This window comes from Labrus mixtus, chromosome 3 (assembly GCF_963584025.1).
Source record: "Labrus mixtus chromosome 3, fLabMix1.1, whole genome shotgun sequence".
NCBI lineage: Eukaryota > Metazoa > Chordata > Actinopteri > Labriformes > Labridae > Labrus > Labrus mixtus.
This window is the reverse complement of record NC_083614.1, coordinates 13,412,380-13,424,490: the sequence shown is the minus strand read 5'-3', so window position 1 is coordinate 13,424,490 and position 12,111 is coordinate 13,412,380. Positions and strand designations below refer to the sequence as shown.

At 40.1% G+C, this 12,111-nt stretch overlaps 1 protein-coding gene and 1 long non-coding RNA gene across 2 annotated transcripts; both read left to right on the top strand.

Annotated features, from left to right (window-relative positions):
- The first annotated feature begins 2,989 nt into the window (after window positions 1-2,989).
- LOC132959288 (uncharacterized) lies at window positions 2,990-4,024 on the top strand. The gene is made up of 2 exons (XR_009666961.1): window positions 2,990-3,629; window positions 3,747-4,024. It is a non-coding gene; the product is annotated as an uncharacterized LOC132959288 (long non-coding RNA).
- Window positions 4,025-4,585: 561 nt separating this feature from the next.
- fmo5 (flavin containing dimethylaniline monoxygenase 5) lies at window positions 4,586-11,054 on the top strand. Its single transcript, XM_061032128.1, has 9 exons — window positions 4,586-4,778; window positions 5,046-5,234; window positions 5,674-5,839; window positions 6,666-6,808; window positions 7,838-8,034; window positions 8,272-8,419; window positions 8,497-8,704; window positions 8,814-8,886; window positions 9,956-11,054. Exons 1-9 carry the CDS (start codon window positions 4,647-4,649, stop codon window positions 10,368-10,370), a joined length of 1,671 nt encoding a protein of 556 aa, XP_060888111.1. The 5' UTR covers window positions 4,586-4,646; the 3' UTR covers window positions 10,371-11,054.
- The last annotated feature ends 1,057 nt before the right edge of the window (window positions 11,055-12,111 follow it).

Here is a 12,111-nt window from a genome sequence, read left to right as displayed (position 1 = left end):
GTGTGTCCCTGCTCCCTTTATTGACACTATTTTTAAGCTTAATGGGTTTTTTTGCTGCCCTGAAACGTCACGCAAACGTCACAACATGGCAACTCGAGTATCATCGAAATTTTCCAATTTCTTACTCGTAATTACGACTTTAGAGGGCCATTAATGCGCTCATAACCATAGACTGTAAAAATAAGACAGAAGTAAATTTCCCCATTCAAAACAAAATTCTTATATCAAGAGATTAGTGACTGAAACCAAGACAACCAGCGACCCCAATACTCGTGACTATAGTACATTTAATTCGGCGCCAAAACGGCATCGAAAAACGGAGTAAAAGGCAAAGCTACAAGACTGTGTACATGAGTCAAGGGACTACCTATCCCACAATCCCTTGCGAATGATATCGTTTCTAAGTAACTTGAGTCGTTATAGTGTTTATACTGTTAATGAAGGTGTTGTACTATCTTGTAGTTTGTGTTTGTGGTGAATATATAAACTGCATTCACTGGAAATTTACTTCTCATTGGCCAATTCCCCCACACGCAGACACACAGCAAGGGGAGGAGGAGGGGTATTTCTACAAGTACAAATTTGTTTTGCTACAGGCGTCTCGCAAAATGTGTTGCAAAACTCAAGCAGCACAGATTCACACGAGAAAAGTAGTTTGTGCAGTTGTAGCGGCAGATTCGAGAAGTTGTAACCACAGAGTTGTGGTTGTAAAGGATAATAGGCATGAGTAATAAAAAAACATGTGAGTAAATGTTGGATTACAGGTTTGCAGCTGTCATTTTATTTGTCTAAATATCAGTCTACACATTTGTGAATATTTTTTCTGTGACTTCACATTCAGATCACGCATGTGTGACATGAAATTCATTTCACATGTGTGAAACTTCACTTTTTTCCCTTCAAGCTCTCACATCACATTCTACAAGCTCTCCTATTTTGCAACATATCTACCTTCATATAAAGCACCTTCGGGTAACCAAATCTCCGGAGTTTTTCAGGAGATTTCTGTATGTGTGAAAAGGGTTTTAGTGACACAAGGTATTCCTCGTGTTTCTGGAAACACTGGTGTAAATGTCTCTTTGTATTTTAATCACATGTAGTGATGATATCCCTTTGTTAATGTCCTGTATTTATACATGTGTGTTTTTTACAACGATATGGACCTATGGGTCAGCCCCTTGAGTGGTTTAGAAAACCTCAAATAAATATTTTGTTATAAAACAAATACCTTGGAAAGAGAAAAGGGGCGATTTCTGCAGGAAGCAAAGCAAACTTTTAAGAAGCATATTAATTTGACATTAAACTATACGACTGTTTCAAGTTTTGTGGCAGTTCAGGAGGAGGACATGAAATAATCAATAAAATGATTATGAATAGAAATGTGAGTGGGCTTAGACAGGCTGTATAAACGTCATTGAAAGGTTCAAATAGCCTAGCCTATATTTTGCGGCTCCGGACAGATTTATTTATTTGATTTATTTATTTTGGAGCTGCTGGCAAAAATGTCTCTTTTGCCGACCCCTGCAATTACCCAAATAAAGAGTAAATTATCTTATTCCAGACATACTTCTTTTGTAGACGAATCAGGAAAAGAAAGAATTTGATTTCATTTTTTATCAATCAGCAAAGGAGTTAATTTCCCCCCTCTTTCACGTCGCATGACCTGCGATATGACTATTGCGCATGCGCACATCACGATGACGATGAAACAATATATCGTGTAGTGTGGACATTTTGGATGTGGTTGGCTACGGAACTCCACCTGGCCACAACCTCCTCCCCTAATGCTGAAGTTGATGCCGACCAGTAAAGGCGTTTTATCACGCTCTTCCTTCACAAGCCGACATCCTGCGTTTTGGTTATTTTTGCAAGCGCATCCATTTTTTTCCCCCCAATCCTTGGTCACAAGAAAGAACATTTTCAAACACAAATTCATTTTTTATCATTGTTTAATTCAAATACATACTGTTTGCCATATGCCAAGGGTCAAAGTAGTGGGTCATGTCTGGTCTCTGCTCACCGAAGAACTTCTACCCCATATGTCTGTGGGTGACAATGGCCTTGATCCGGATCTCTTTGCTCAAAGCCCTCCTTCTCCATCCTTAAGCTGTTTCCAACTTCATCGCTCTGCCAAACAAAAGAAGTAGACAAATGCTCTGCAACGTTCATACAAAAGGACAAAAGATAATTGTCCTGCAATTATAAGATAAACGCAGAAATATATTTTCTTTTCTTTTTATGCATGAACGGACAATAATTACCACGGAACCACGGAATAGCTTTTCTTTGATTGTCAGCATTTTTAAGACGGTGTTTTTGGGCTCACCATATCTGTTCATTGCATTCTGCGTCACCATATTTCTTCGCAGCTTGGCAGTTGATTGACGACTCTGCTAGTTTTATCACCAGCATCAAAACTTCTTCTCATTTGTTGGTTAACTTGCCCCACTTTTGAGCAGCCTTATTCGGGCCGTCACTGTGCGTCTGCATCATTCAGGCGAACTGTCACTGTTGTGAGTTTGGATTGACCTCCAGTCATGAGGGGTACATTCAGATTGCGGGGATTTGGCGCCACCTGCTGTTGTGGATCTATATTGCTGTTTAAATGTCTAAACCTCAAATGTTACAATTCAATTCAATTCACTTAGCAGACGCTTTTATCCAAAGCGACGTACATCAGAGAGTAAGTACAACACTAATGCATTCATACACTGCCACTGAAGCAGAGGGAGCAATGCAGGGTTAAGTGTCTTGCCCTAGGACATGTTGCCCAGCTGGGGATTGAACCCTTGACCTTTTGGTTGAAAAGCAATGACTCTACCAACTGAGCCACAGCCACCCCAATATAGTACGACCCCTCTTTTCCAGATATATTCATAAGGAAATAAAAGTGTTGTATATTCGGGTCAGTACGGTACAAGTGGAACAGAACCTGTTATTAATAATTTGGTCCTCTCTCTCACCTGTGATATCTTAAAAAAAGATGAGCCTGTGAACAGAAGCGCTGCACACACAGTTGAAAGTTTCCTGCAGGTATGTTTTTTACCACTGGCTGGCTTGACCACTGATAAAAGTACTTGCAGTGAATAGAGCTCTGCTTTACATGCGGGGGTGTCCCAACAACTGTTGTAGTAATGCTGCAGCTCCCGGTGCAAATGGGACATCTTTTGAATTGTCTTCATGGACAATGTACTTGGTCTCTCAAAGTAGCAACACATACAGTTTGAATCATTGACTGATTCATTATTAAAGGTTAAGATTAATAAAAAAGTTATTATAGGTAAAGTGACATGGTTGTCACGTGGGGGAATATTGCTCTGCTCACCCTCCTCTCATATTTATCCACATGAATCATGAGTGTGATTTAATAAATAAATATTGTTTGAAGTAGTGTAGATGGCATTCAAATCGACTACGATCACGCTGATCGATTGTTTTCATGAAAAAGTGAGCGTTTGAGCTTTGATTATGCTTGATGAACTCTTTGGAACCTTCAATATTGGTTGTTTTTTTTCACGTTTTCGAGCTGGTCAACATCTGCTCAAGGATTTTTCATGTGTTTAGGAAAATGCTGTACCACTGATTTGCTGTGAAACAGACACAGAAAATATGAATCTACAATCAGTTAGGTCTGCACTTCATTTTCTCATTCTGCTTTTGTGAATATGAAATGAATAATTTAGAAACATAGGCTATACAATACGTTGTAATTATCATGTTTTTAAATCATTACGATATGTTTACAGTCGATGACAATATTGCATTACCCAACCTTTATTCAATAAGGTAACATCATTTGTACAAAAATAAATGTATTGAGGATTCTATTTAAACTTCTCAGTCAAACATACAGCAAACACTCAAGTAATCTGTTATCAAAGTGATGTACAAACCAGAACCTGTTCCATGCAGACATCATTTACAATCTGCACTCTCACAGTAGCCTAAACACAGTGGAAACATCGAACCACACCAGTGTTTACTTTGCAGGCTTAAGTTGCATTAAAAGTAAAACCCAGTCTCACCACATGTTGCCTATCTGCTGTCATATCATGTTAACCTGTAACAGGAGGGAGACACGTTGTTTGCCTTTCCTCCAGTGACAGGACTTTAACCCTGCTGTGATTCATTATCATGATAGGCCTACCTTATATAACCCTCCCTGTCTCTCCGCCCACCGTGGACTCGATCTCACTCGCTGCTCCAGCAAAACATTTCTGCAGGAAATCTCAAAGGTAAGAACGAGTTCAATACGGACGAACTTTAGAAGAAGAAAAACTCTTTTTAACGAGGGTTTTTAAGAGTTTAAGAGATAAGCTCGCTGTAAGAGCAGCAGAAGACTCTCAATATGTAGTTAACACCCCGCATGCAGAGCTGCTAAGTTTGGTAGCGAAACAGCAGGTTTGGTTGAAAATAACATTTAGACACCAACAGTTGACGCTGTTTCTTACAGAAAGTGAAAGACATGTGGATGTTTTTAATCCACCTCAAATAAACTTTCTGATCGAGTCGCTAAAGTAGTAAGCCTAGTGGTTGTGTCTACTTGTTCACAGATTTAGTCATGTTTTTTTTGTTGGCTTGTTTTTATAATTTTCCTCTGATGATAGGTGTATGTGGTTGTGTTTCCTGTGTGTCGGACCTGAGTGATGGCTCGTCGTGTGGCCGTGGTCGGAGGGGGGGGTTCAGGTCTGGCCTGCATCAAGTGCTGTCTGGATGAGGGGCTGCAGCCCGTCTGCTTCGAGAGCAGCGATGACATCGGGGGTCTGTGGAGGTTCAAGGTTAGTCACTGTGTGTGTGTGAGACACAGTCTTTAATTCTTTACTATAATAGAGATTTTTGCACAAAACATCATGCTGCAACTTCAACTGTTCAGTTTTTTTTATTGCTCATGTTGCACATATTTTGATATGTGCTTGAAATATTTGTCTTTTACCGTTAATCATAGTTTTTGTTGTTTTTTTTGCACCAAGACTAATTCCTTGTTAGATTACATGTTCTTGGCCATAAACCTGATTGTGATGATGATGTTGGTGTTGTTGGTGCAGGAGAATCCAGAGGCGGACAGAGCCAGCATCTACCACTCTGTCATCATCAACACCTCCAAGGAGATGATGTGTTTCAGTGACTTTCCCATCCCCGCACACTTCCCCAACTACATGCACAACTCCCTCATCATGGACTACTTCAGGATGTACGCCGATCACTTCCAGCTCACCAAACACATCCGCTTCAACGTGAGCACACACTGCACTCACCGCCTGCACAGCCGATTTTTAAATGTATTCTGCAAAACTGTTACACTATCAGCTTGAGGTTGGGACCCGACCCCTTAATAAAACATTGATAAAACACTGTAGATATGAAATAAACCTTTCAAAATAATAGCCTAGATAAAAACATACCTTTTTTATTTCCTCTCAAACTGTTGGCATCTCAAAACCCATTTAAAGTTGGTTCATTGGTGAGTTCATCATTTAATACATGGGCTATTTAACCTGTTTATTGGTCATATTTGATTTTTAACGAAGAAATGTTACTGTAAAGGTTTAACAGACTGCTAGAGCAAAGGGAATTTAAGATTAATTATTAAACATGTATAATTTACAGGTCAGACGGGACTGTTGTTTGCTTGTTCTTTCTGATTTAATCTGTGTGTGTGTCTCTGTTGTTCAGACCAAAGTGCTGCAGGTGAAGCAGAGGTCAGATTTCTCTCAGTCTGGTCAGTGGGACGTCGAGACGGAGAACAAGGAGGGTAAAAAGGAGAAACACATTTTTGATGCAGTGATGATCTGTATTGGACACCACTGTCAACCCAACCTGCCCCTACACGACTTCCCAGGTCAGAAGAAAAGCCCTGCAGGCTCCTGCACACTTTACCTGATTCAACCTTTGATAATGTGTGTCCAAGTGGGTAATGTGAAGTGTGTTATATAACCATGTGTCAACAGGAAGCTGCACCATAGAAAAATAATGATGTCACAGTCCTCCACTGTGGCTTTTTATGTTTCTTGATAAAACAAAAATGAAAATAGAACTAGGACTGTCAAACGATCAATTTTTAACATGTAATCTCATGTTAAAAAAATCCACAATTTAGCTTCTTTTTTTTTTGTGCCTTTTAATGGAGAGACAGGACAGTTGATAGAGTCGGAAATCAGGGAGAGAGAGAGAGAGAGAGTGGGGAATAATATGCGGGAAGGGAGCCACAGGCTGGATTTGAAACTGGGCTGCACGCTTGAAAGACTACATCCTCCATACATGGGGCGCGCACACTAGCCACTGCGCCACCAGCGCCCCTATAATTTAGCATTTTAAAGCTCAGTTCATAGATGGGACTCAAACTGAAAGTACTTCACTGATATTTGAATTCTGTTTGACACAAGGTGGATATTACTGTTGTCTTGTCACCTGAGCTGTCTGGGAGTTTTTAAATTGAACCATTCAAAAGCACATTGGTGTCAGTACTTTCCATCACTGTGGGAGCAGGAAGACATACCAGCTTAACTATGATGAGCTGAATGGGACAAACCATTACACAATCAATGGGATTAAAAGAAAATGATGCACTTAAGACCTTTACAGCATTGTGATTAATGCCTAAACACTGACAGCCCTGATAAAAACTTAACTCAATAATCACAAGTTTAAATCTTTGTTCTCTTCAGGCATCGACACCTTTAAAGGACAGTTCTTCCACAGCAGGGACTACAAGAGTCCGGAGCAGTGGAGGGACAAAAAGGTGGTGGTGATCGGGATAGGAAACTCTGGAGGAGACATCGCAGTGGAGCTCAGCAAAGTCACCAAACAGGTCTGAATACGATTTTAACAGTGAGGGGACATGTGGGCAAGTTTTTACATACACTATTACTACTAGATATCAGGTTATCATAAAGCTGGTCATCACCTAAATATCATCGCATGTATAAAAGATAAAACACATCACTGAAGCAAATAAGGAAAATGATGAATGCTGCAGAAAATCGTTGTGTGAAACCATACATTAATAAATGCAGTTTACACCACGGTACACAATGTACTTCACAGTACTAAACCCTCAATGACCTACTTTCTGAGTCTGATGAAAAGGATTCTCTGTGTTTATTACTTGGGAAAGTGCTTGTTTTTGTAATACTCACGTCAGCCACAAGAGGCAGAAGTGCACAACTACCCCATGCTATAAACAGGACTTTAAAGGCTTAATATGCAATTTTTCACACTTAAATCTAATAGAAATCAAGTATATCCTCTGAAAATAACTCTGTGAGTCATGACTGTCTACAATGGGTGTAACACTCGAGTCCCACTGTCTGTGATGCTTTCTGAGATTTCCTAGCCGTAGCTTGACTTTGTTTACATCTCCGGGACGGCTGACTCCTCCCCTCACGTATAAAAGTTGTTTAAGTGAGGGACTAGAGAAAAGAAGTATAACATACTGTACTCACTGCTTATTTGAATGTCACGTAAGCGTTTTTAGATCACGCTCATTTCGGGTAAATTTACATGCAGTGTGAAGCTCCGAGCATAATAAAGATCACTAGCATTAGCATGCTAACACAACAATGCAGCACAAGTTGTTTTGGTTTCTTGCTGGTGCTTAAGGGCGACATCTGCTGGATCAAAAAAATTGCATATTAATCCTTTAAGGACAGAGACTTTCTGCTGGTTTAAATGCAGAAAGCTGAGCTTTATTTACAAAATGTAAAAGCTGCCTTCATGTTTTTTTCTTAAGTCCTTGATCGAATCCTTCTCTGAATATTTTTGATACGTTGTCCAACAAACAACTGTGAGATTCTATGCTCCAGCTCAGTGACTGACGTCCATGTTTCCTCCTTCCTAGCTGTACCTGAGCACCCGGCAGGGGGCCTGGATCCTAAACAGAGTCGGGGACAATGGTCTGCCCATGGACCTGCTGTTTACCAGAGCGATTGACCTCTTGCAGAAAGTTCTGCCCTTTAATTTCTTCTCAGGACTTGTGGAGAGCCGGCTCAACAAAAGATTCGACCACGCTCTGTACAACTTGAAGCCACAGCACAGGTACTGAGTGCGTCAGCTTTTTTTTTTACTGTTCTGTTTATCACAATAAGTTAGTAGGTGAGTCCAGCTGCAGTCGAGTGAAAAGACTAAATAAGCACTGAATCAGAGCATATTTTATCTGACTGTCTGTTTTAACCACTTGTGCTTCTACTTGTTTTTTTTCTTATACTGTTTAGTGTTTAACATTATTATGTGTGTGTGTGTGTTTGTGTACGCTTGTGTGTATGTGTGTGTCAGGCTGTTCAGCCAACATCCCACAGTGAACGACGAGCTTCCAAACCGCATCCTGTCAGGTACCGTTCAGGTGAAACCAAACGTGCGCAGGTTTCAGGGCTCCAGTGTGGAGTTTGATGATGGGAGTGTGGTGGAGGACGTGGACCTGGTGGTAGGTTGTATTGTTCACACACACAGACACACAAACACTAGTACAGACTGTGTGTGACTGACTGTCTTGTCCTGCAGGTGTTTGCCACAGGTTACAGGTTCTCCTTCCCGTTCCTGGCCTCTCAGGTGCTCTCAGTGTCTGACAACAAAGCATCTCTCTACAAGTACGTGTTTCCTCATGAGCTGCAGCGCCACACACTGGCCATCATCGGCCTGGTGCAGCCACTAGGAGCCATCATGCCAATCTCTGAGATGCAGGCCAGGTGGGCCACTCGAGTCTTTAAAGGTAACACTGGTTGTTTTAATCAGAAGTGTCTGAGAGATCAAACCTCAATGTCTCAGTGTGTCCTCTCTCTCTGTCTCTCTCTCTGTCTCTCTCTCTCTCACTCTCCTAGGGTGCGCAAAGCTCCCCTCAGTGGTCGACATGATGAAAGACATCCAGTGCAAGAAGGAGACCATGGCTCAAAGGTACTGACGATGATTCTGGGGCTCGGCGGTATATGATTATTATGCCGAAAATAAACTTCAGATTAGTTTTTTTATTTATATGGATTAGGGGTGTATTCACAGATTAAAATTGTGAACCAGTCTTAACTGTAAGAAGTGAGCACCTGGCACATGGAGCCCTGGGTTGGTTCGAATGTAATCAGGATCAGTCTATGGCCCAATTCTGAAGTTATGAACAAGTAGCAGATCCAAACTACCAGTAATACTCATGTTCACACCTACTGCAATTTAGAGTCATCAAATAACTTAATGAGCTACATAAAGGAGTGCACCTTCAAATAGTTGGACAAACCACTCAGAATTCAAAAAGTTTTACTTCTTAACCATCTGGGTTTTTTAAGGCCTGCATCATCAGGATGATCTTTAAAACAGCTATTGAAATATATTGATCAGCATAATTAAGTAATGTCACATTACAAGTTACACATTCAATCTTACACCTCGATCCTAGTAGGTGTGACGTCCTCTGCAAAATACAGTTATCATGGTGATGGTGTAGAAAGGTGGGTAAAACAGCAATCCTTTCTGCACAATATTTTGATGAACCTTACATCTCAATGGTAACGAAATAATGACACAACTTAAGTTACAAACTAACAAATTTACACCAAGGGTTAAGTAAGGACTTTACCCCAGAACTTAAGATACAACTAGCTGCATACACATTTACACAGGTATGTGGTAACCATGGAAACAAACAGGGTGCAGGAGAATGTTTCGGTTCCTTAGCAACAGGTCAGTTTTAGTTAAGTTTTGGAACTTGTTGAGTTGTGCTGTTCACAATAAGTATCTCTCAACGTAATGATGTTGTTCTGAATATCAGCACTGATTATTAATCACAGCAGTGCCTATATACAGAACAACACCAGGAGCTTGAGTTAAACATTGATTATCTCTAATTGATTCATCTAAAAAAAATAAAAGCCTCAGAGGATCTCCCAGCTCTGTCATGACTGCTGGATTTAAAATAAAAAAAAAGAAGTAAATCCATGGTTCTCCTCTTGATGTTGACATGTGATGTGTTTGTCAGGTATGTGAGCAGTCAGAGACACACCATCCAGGTGGACTACATCAGCTACATGGATGAGATCGCAGAGCAGGTGGGGGTCCGACCAAGCGCACCAAGGCTGCTGCTGACCAACCCCAGGATGGGACTCAATGTGTTGCTGGGTCCCTGCACGCCATACCAGTATCGTCTCCAAGGCCCTGGAAAGTGGGCGGGGGCCCGTCAGGCCATCCTCACCCAATGGGAGAGAGTGGCTCAGCCCATGCAGACCCGGCCCTGCCCAGCAGCTGAACCCCACAGGTCGTTTCTGGGGCCCCTGATGGTGTCAGCTGCCTTCGTTGGCGTGGCCTTCTACGTCAACAGGAACAAGCTTCCAACTTTCCTCCAAGATCCCACTGAGCTGCTGGAGAGGATCAAAGTCTTCATGCCTGCTCTGTGAACATTTCATACTGGTTTATCACATACTGGTTTGTTTAAATACACACCCAGTGCAAAAAGCCAATTATTACAGCAGAAATAAGCATGTTAACAACAGAGTTCAAAGAATGAAAACAGGTCTGATTAGCCTGTCTCGATCGGCACACACTACAGGGGTTGAATTTTTTGACAACTCATCCATTTTGATTTTATGAAGGATAAGAGTTATTAACAGTATGGCGTGTAGCTGACCTTATTGACAGGAGGGCTCAATGTAACGGTTTGTGAAGAGACTGAAAGACACATTTCTCATAGGGGCAATAGAGGCTTCATTCAGTCATTCATTTTAAATGAAATCATGTCTTAAAGGATTTGGTTTATACTTATTATTTATACTTACTTATTTTATACATGTTCACCACATACCTTATCACTTGTAGGAGATACACGCTAACTTGTTTTTCTTTACATTGCTTTAAAAATAATTCTTTTTCATATCAGTATTTTTGTTGAATGACACATTTACCTTACATGGATGTAACACAGCTTTAATTATGTTTTATTATTGTCTTATTCTAAAGTCTTTGTATTGTATGATTACAGAGGTCTCTCTTTCATCGCTCTCTTTAATTTTCCTCAGTTTTTCATAGAGAATCAAAAAAATTACTTTTTTTATGGGGGGGTTAATAATAAACGTAATTTTTTTTTAAATTCACATGTACCTTGCAACGTCCTTTTGTTTGTGAAGCACGTCATCTACAACTGACATCATAGAAACTTTGTATCAATTGACAGGTCTTCAATAATTGGATTAATAATTAATTAGATATGACGATAACAAATCTCTTGTTCATGAAAAAAGAGATGAGGGGATTTTATCAGATAATAAATGAAAAAATCTGATTTGATTTTGAAAAATGAGAATTTAATTGTGAATATTTTAAAGAGAACAATGAGTTTGATTTGCCTTCAGAGATTAATTCACATGTTTTTATTATAAGGGAAAAAAAGGGGGAGGAGGTGTAAAAAAACTGACGTGTTACACAAAGTAAACTAGTTTAACCATCATTTAACCAAATCCGACTTTTTCTGTCAACGCCCAGATCGTCTGAAAAAAGTTGTCTGCAGTCAGGAAGTCTTTGGACGCAGCTGAGAGAAGCTCGGATTGTTTAATCTGTCACTGATTTTGTTACCTGTTATCATGTGTCAGTGTAAAGGTGAGAGATCAGTGCTCACTGATTCTATTCAACCAGCTACACTTTTATCTGATGCAGCAAGTGAATGATCTGCAGACTGTGGAGTCATCAGGAGGTTAGATTTGATTTGATGCTCTCTCTCAGTTGGTTTGATATATATAAGTATGGACATTTTCCTGTGGATGCATTGGGTAGCCTGGCTATGTTTTCCTCCTCTGTTTTAAATATCAATCATGCATGAATTTGATTTCAGCCTGTAGTTTTAGTTGTAAGAGAGACCTGTGAAATGTGATACAACTTTAATTTGAGTTCTTCTAACAGTCTTATCTTTCCAGAAAATATATCATGATGTGTCTGTAGAGTGCTGACAGGTTTAAGTTGACCTCTATTCCACTTTATTGAAATTTAATGACATTTTGTATGTAAGAAAAACACACTCTGCATTATGTGTGCTGTTTGCAAAAGTGGAAAAGATACGGCACAATACTTTAACTCCTGGTCTCACATAAAGCCGATGTTTAGTTGCACATAGTTATGTATTTAATGAAGTTGTCTCTCAGAATTAGT

What these genes read in the sequence shown, in the direction of transcription:
- fmo5 (XM_061032128.1), top strand. Translation starts at nt 4,647, where the DNA reads ATGGCTCGTCGTGTGGCCGTGGTCGGAGGGGGGGGTTCAGGTCTGGCC. An exon ending in GGCCACTCGAGTCTTTAAAG is followed by an intron (nt 8,705 to 8,813) that starts GTAACACTGGTT and finishes TCACTCTCCTAG; the next exon opens with GGTGCGCAAAGCTCCCCTCA. An exon ending in AAGGAGACCATGGCTCAAAG is followed by an intron (nt 8,887 to 9,955) that starts GTACTGACGATG and finishes TGTGTTTGTCAG; the next exon opens with GTATGTGAGCAGTCAGAGAC.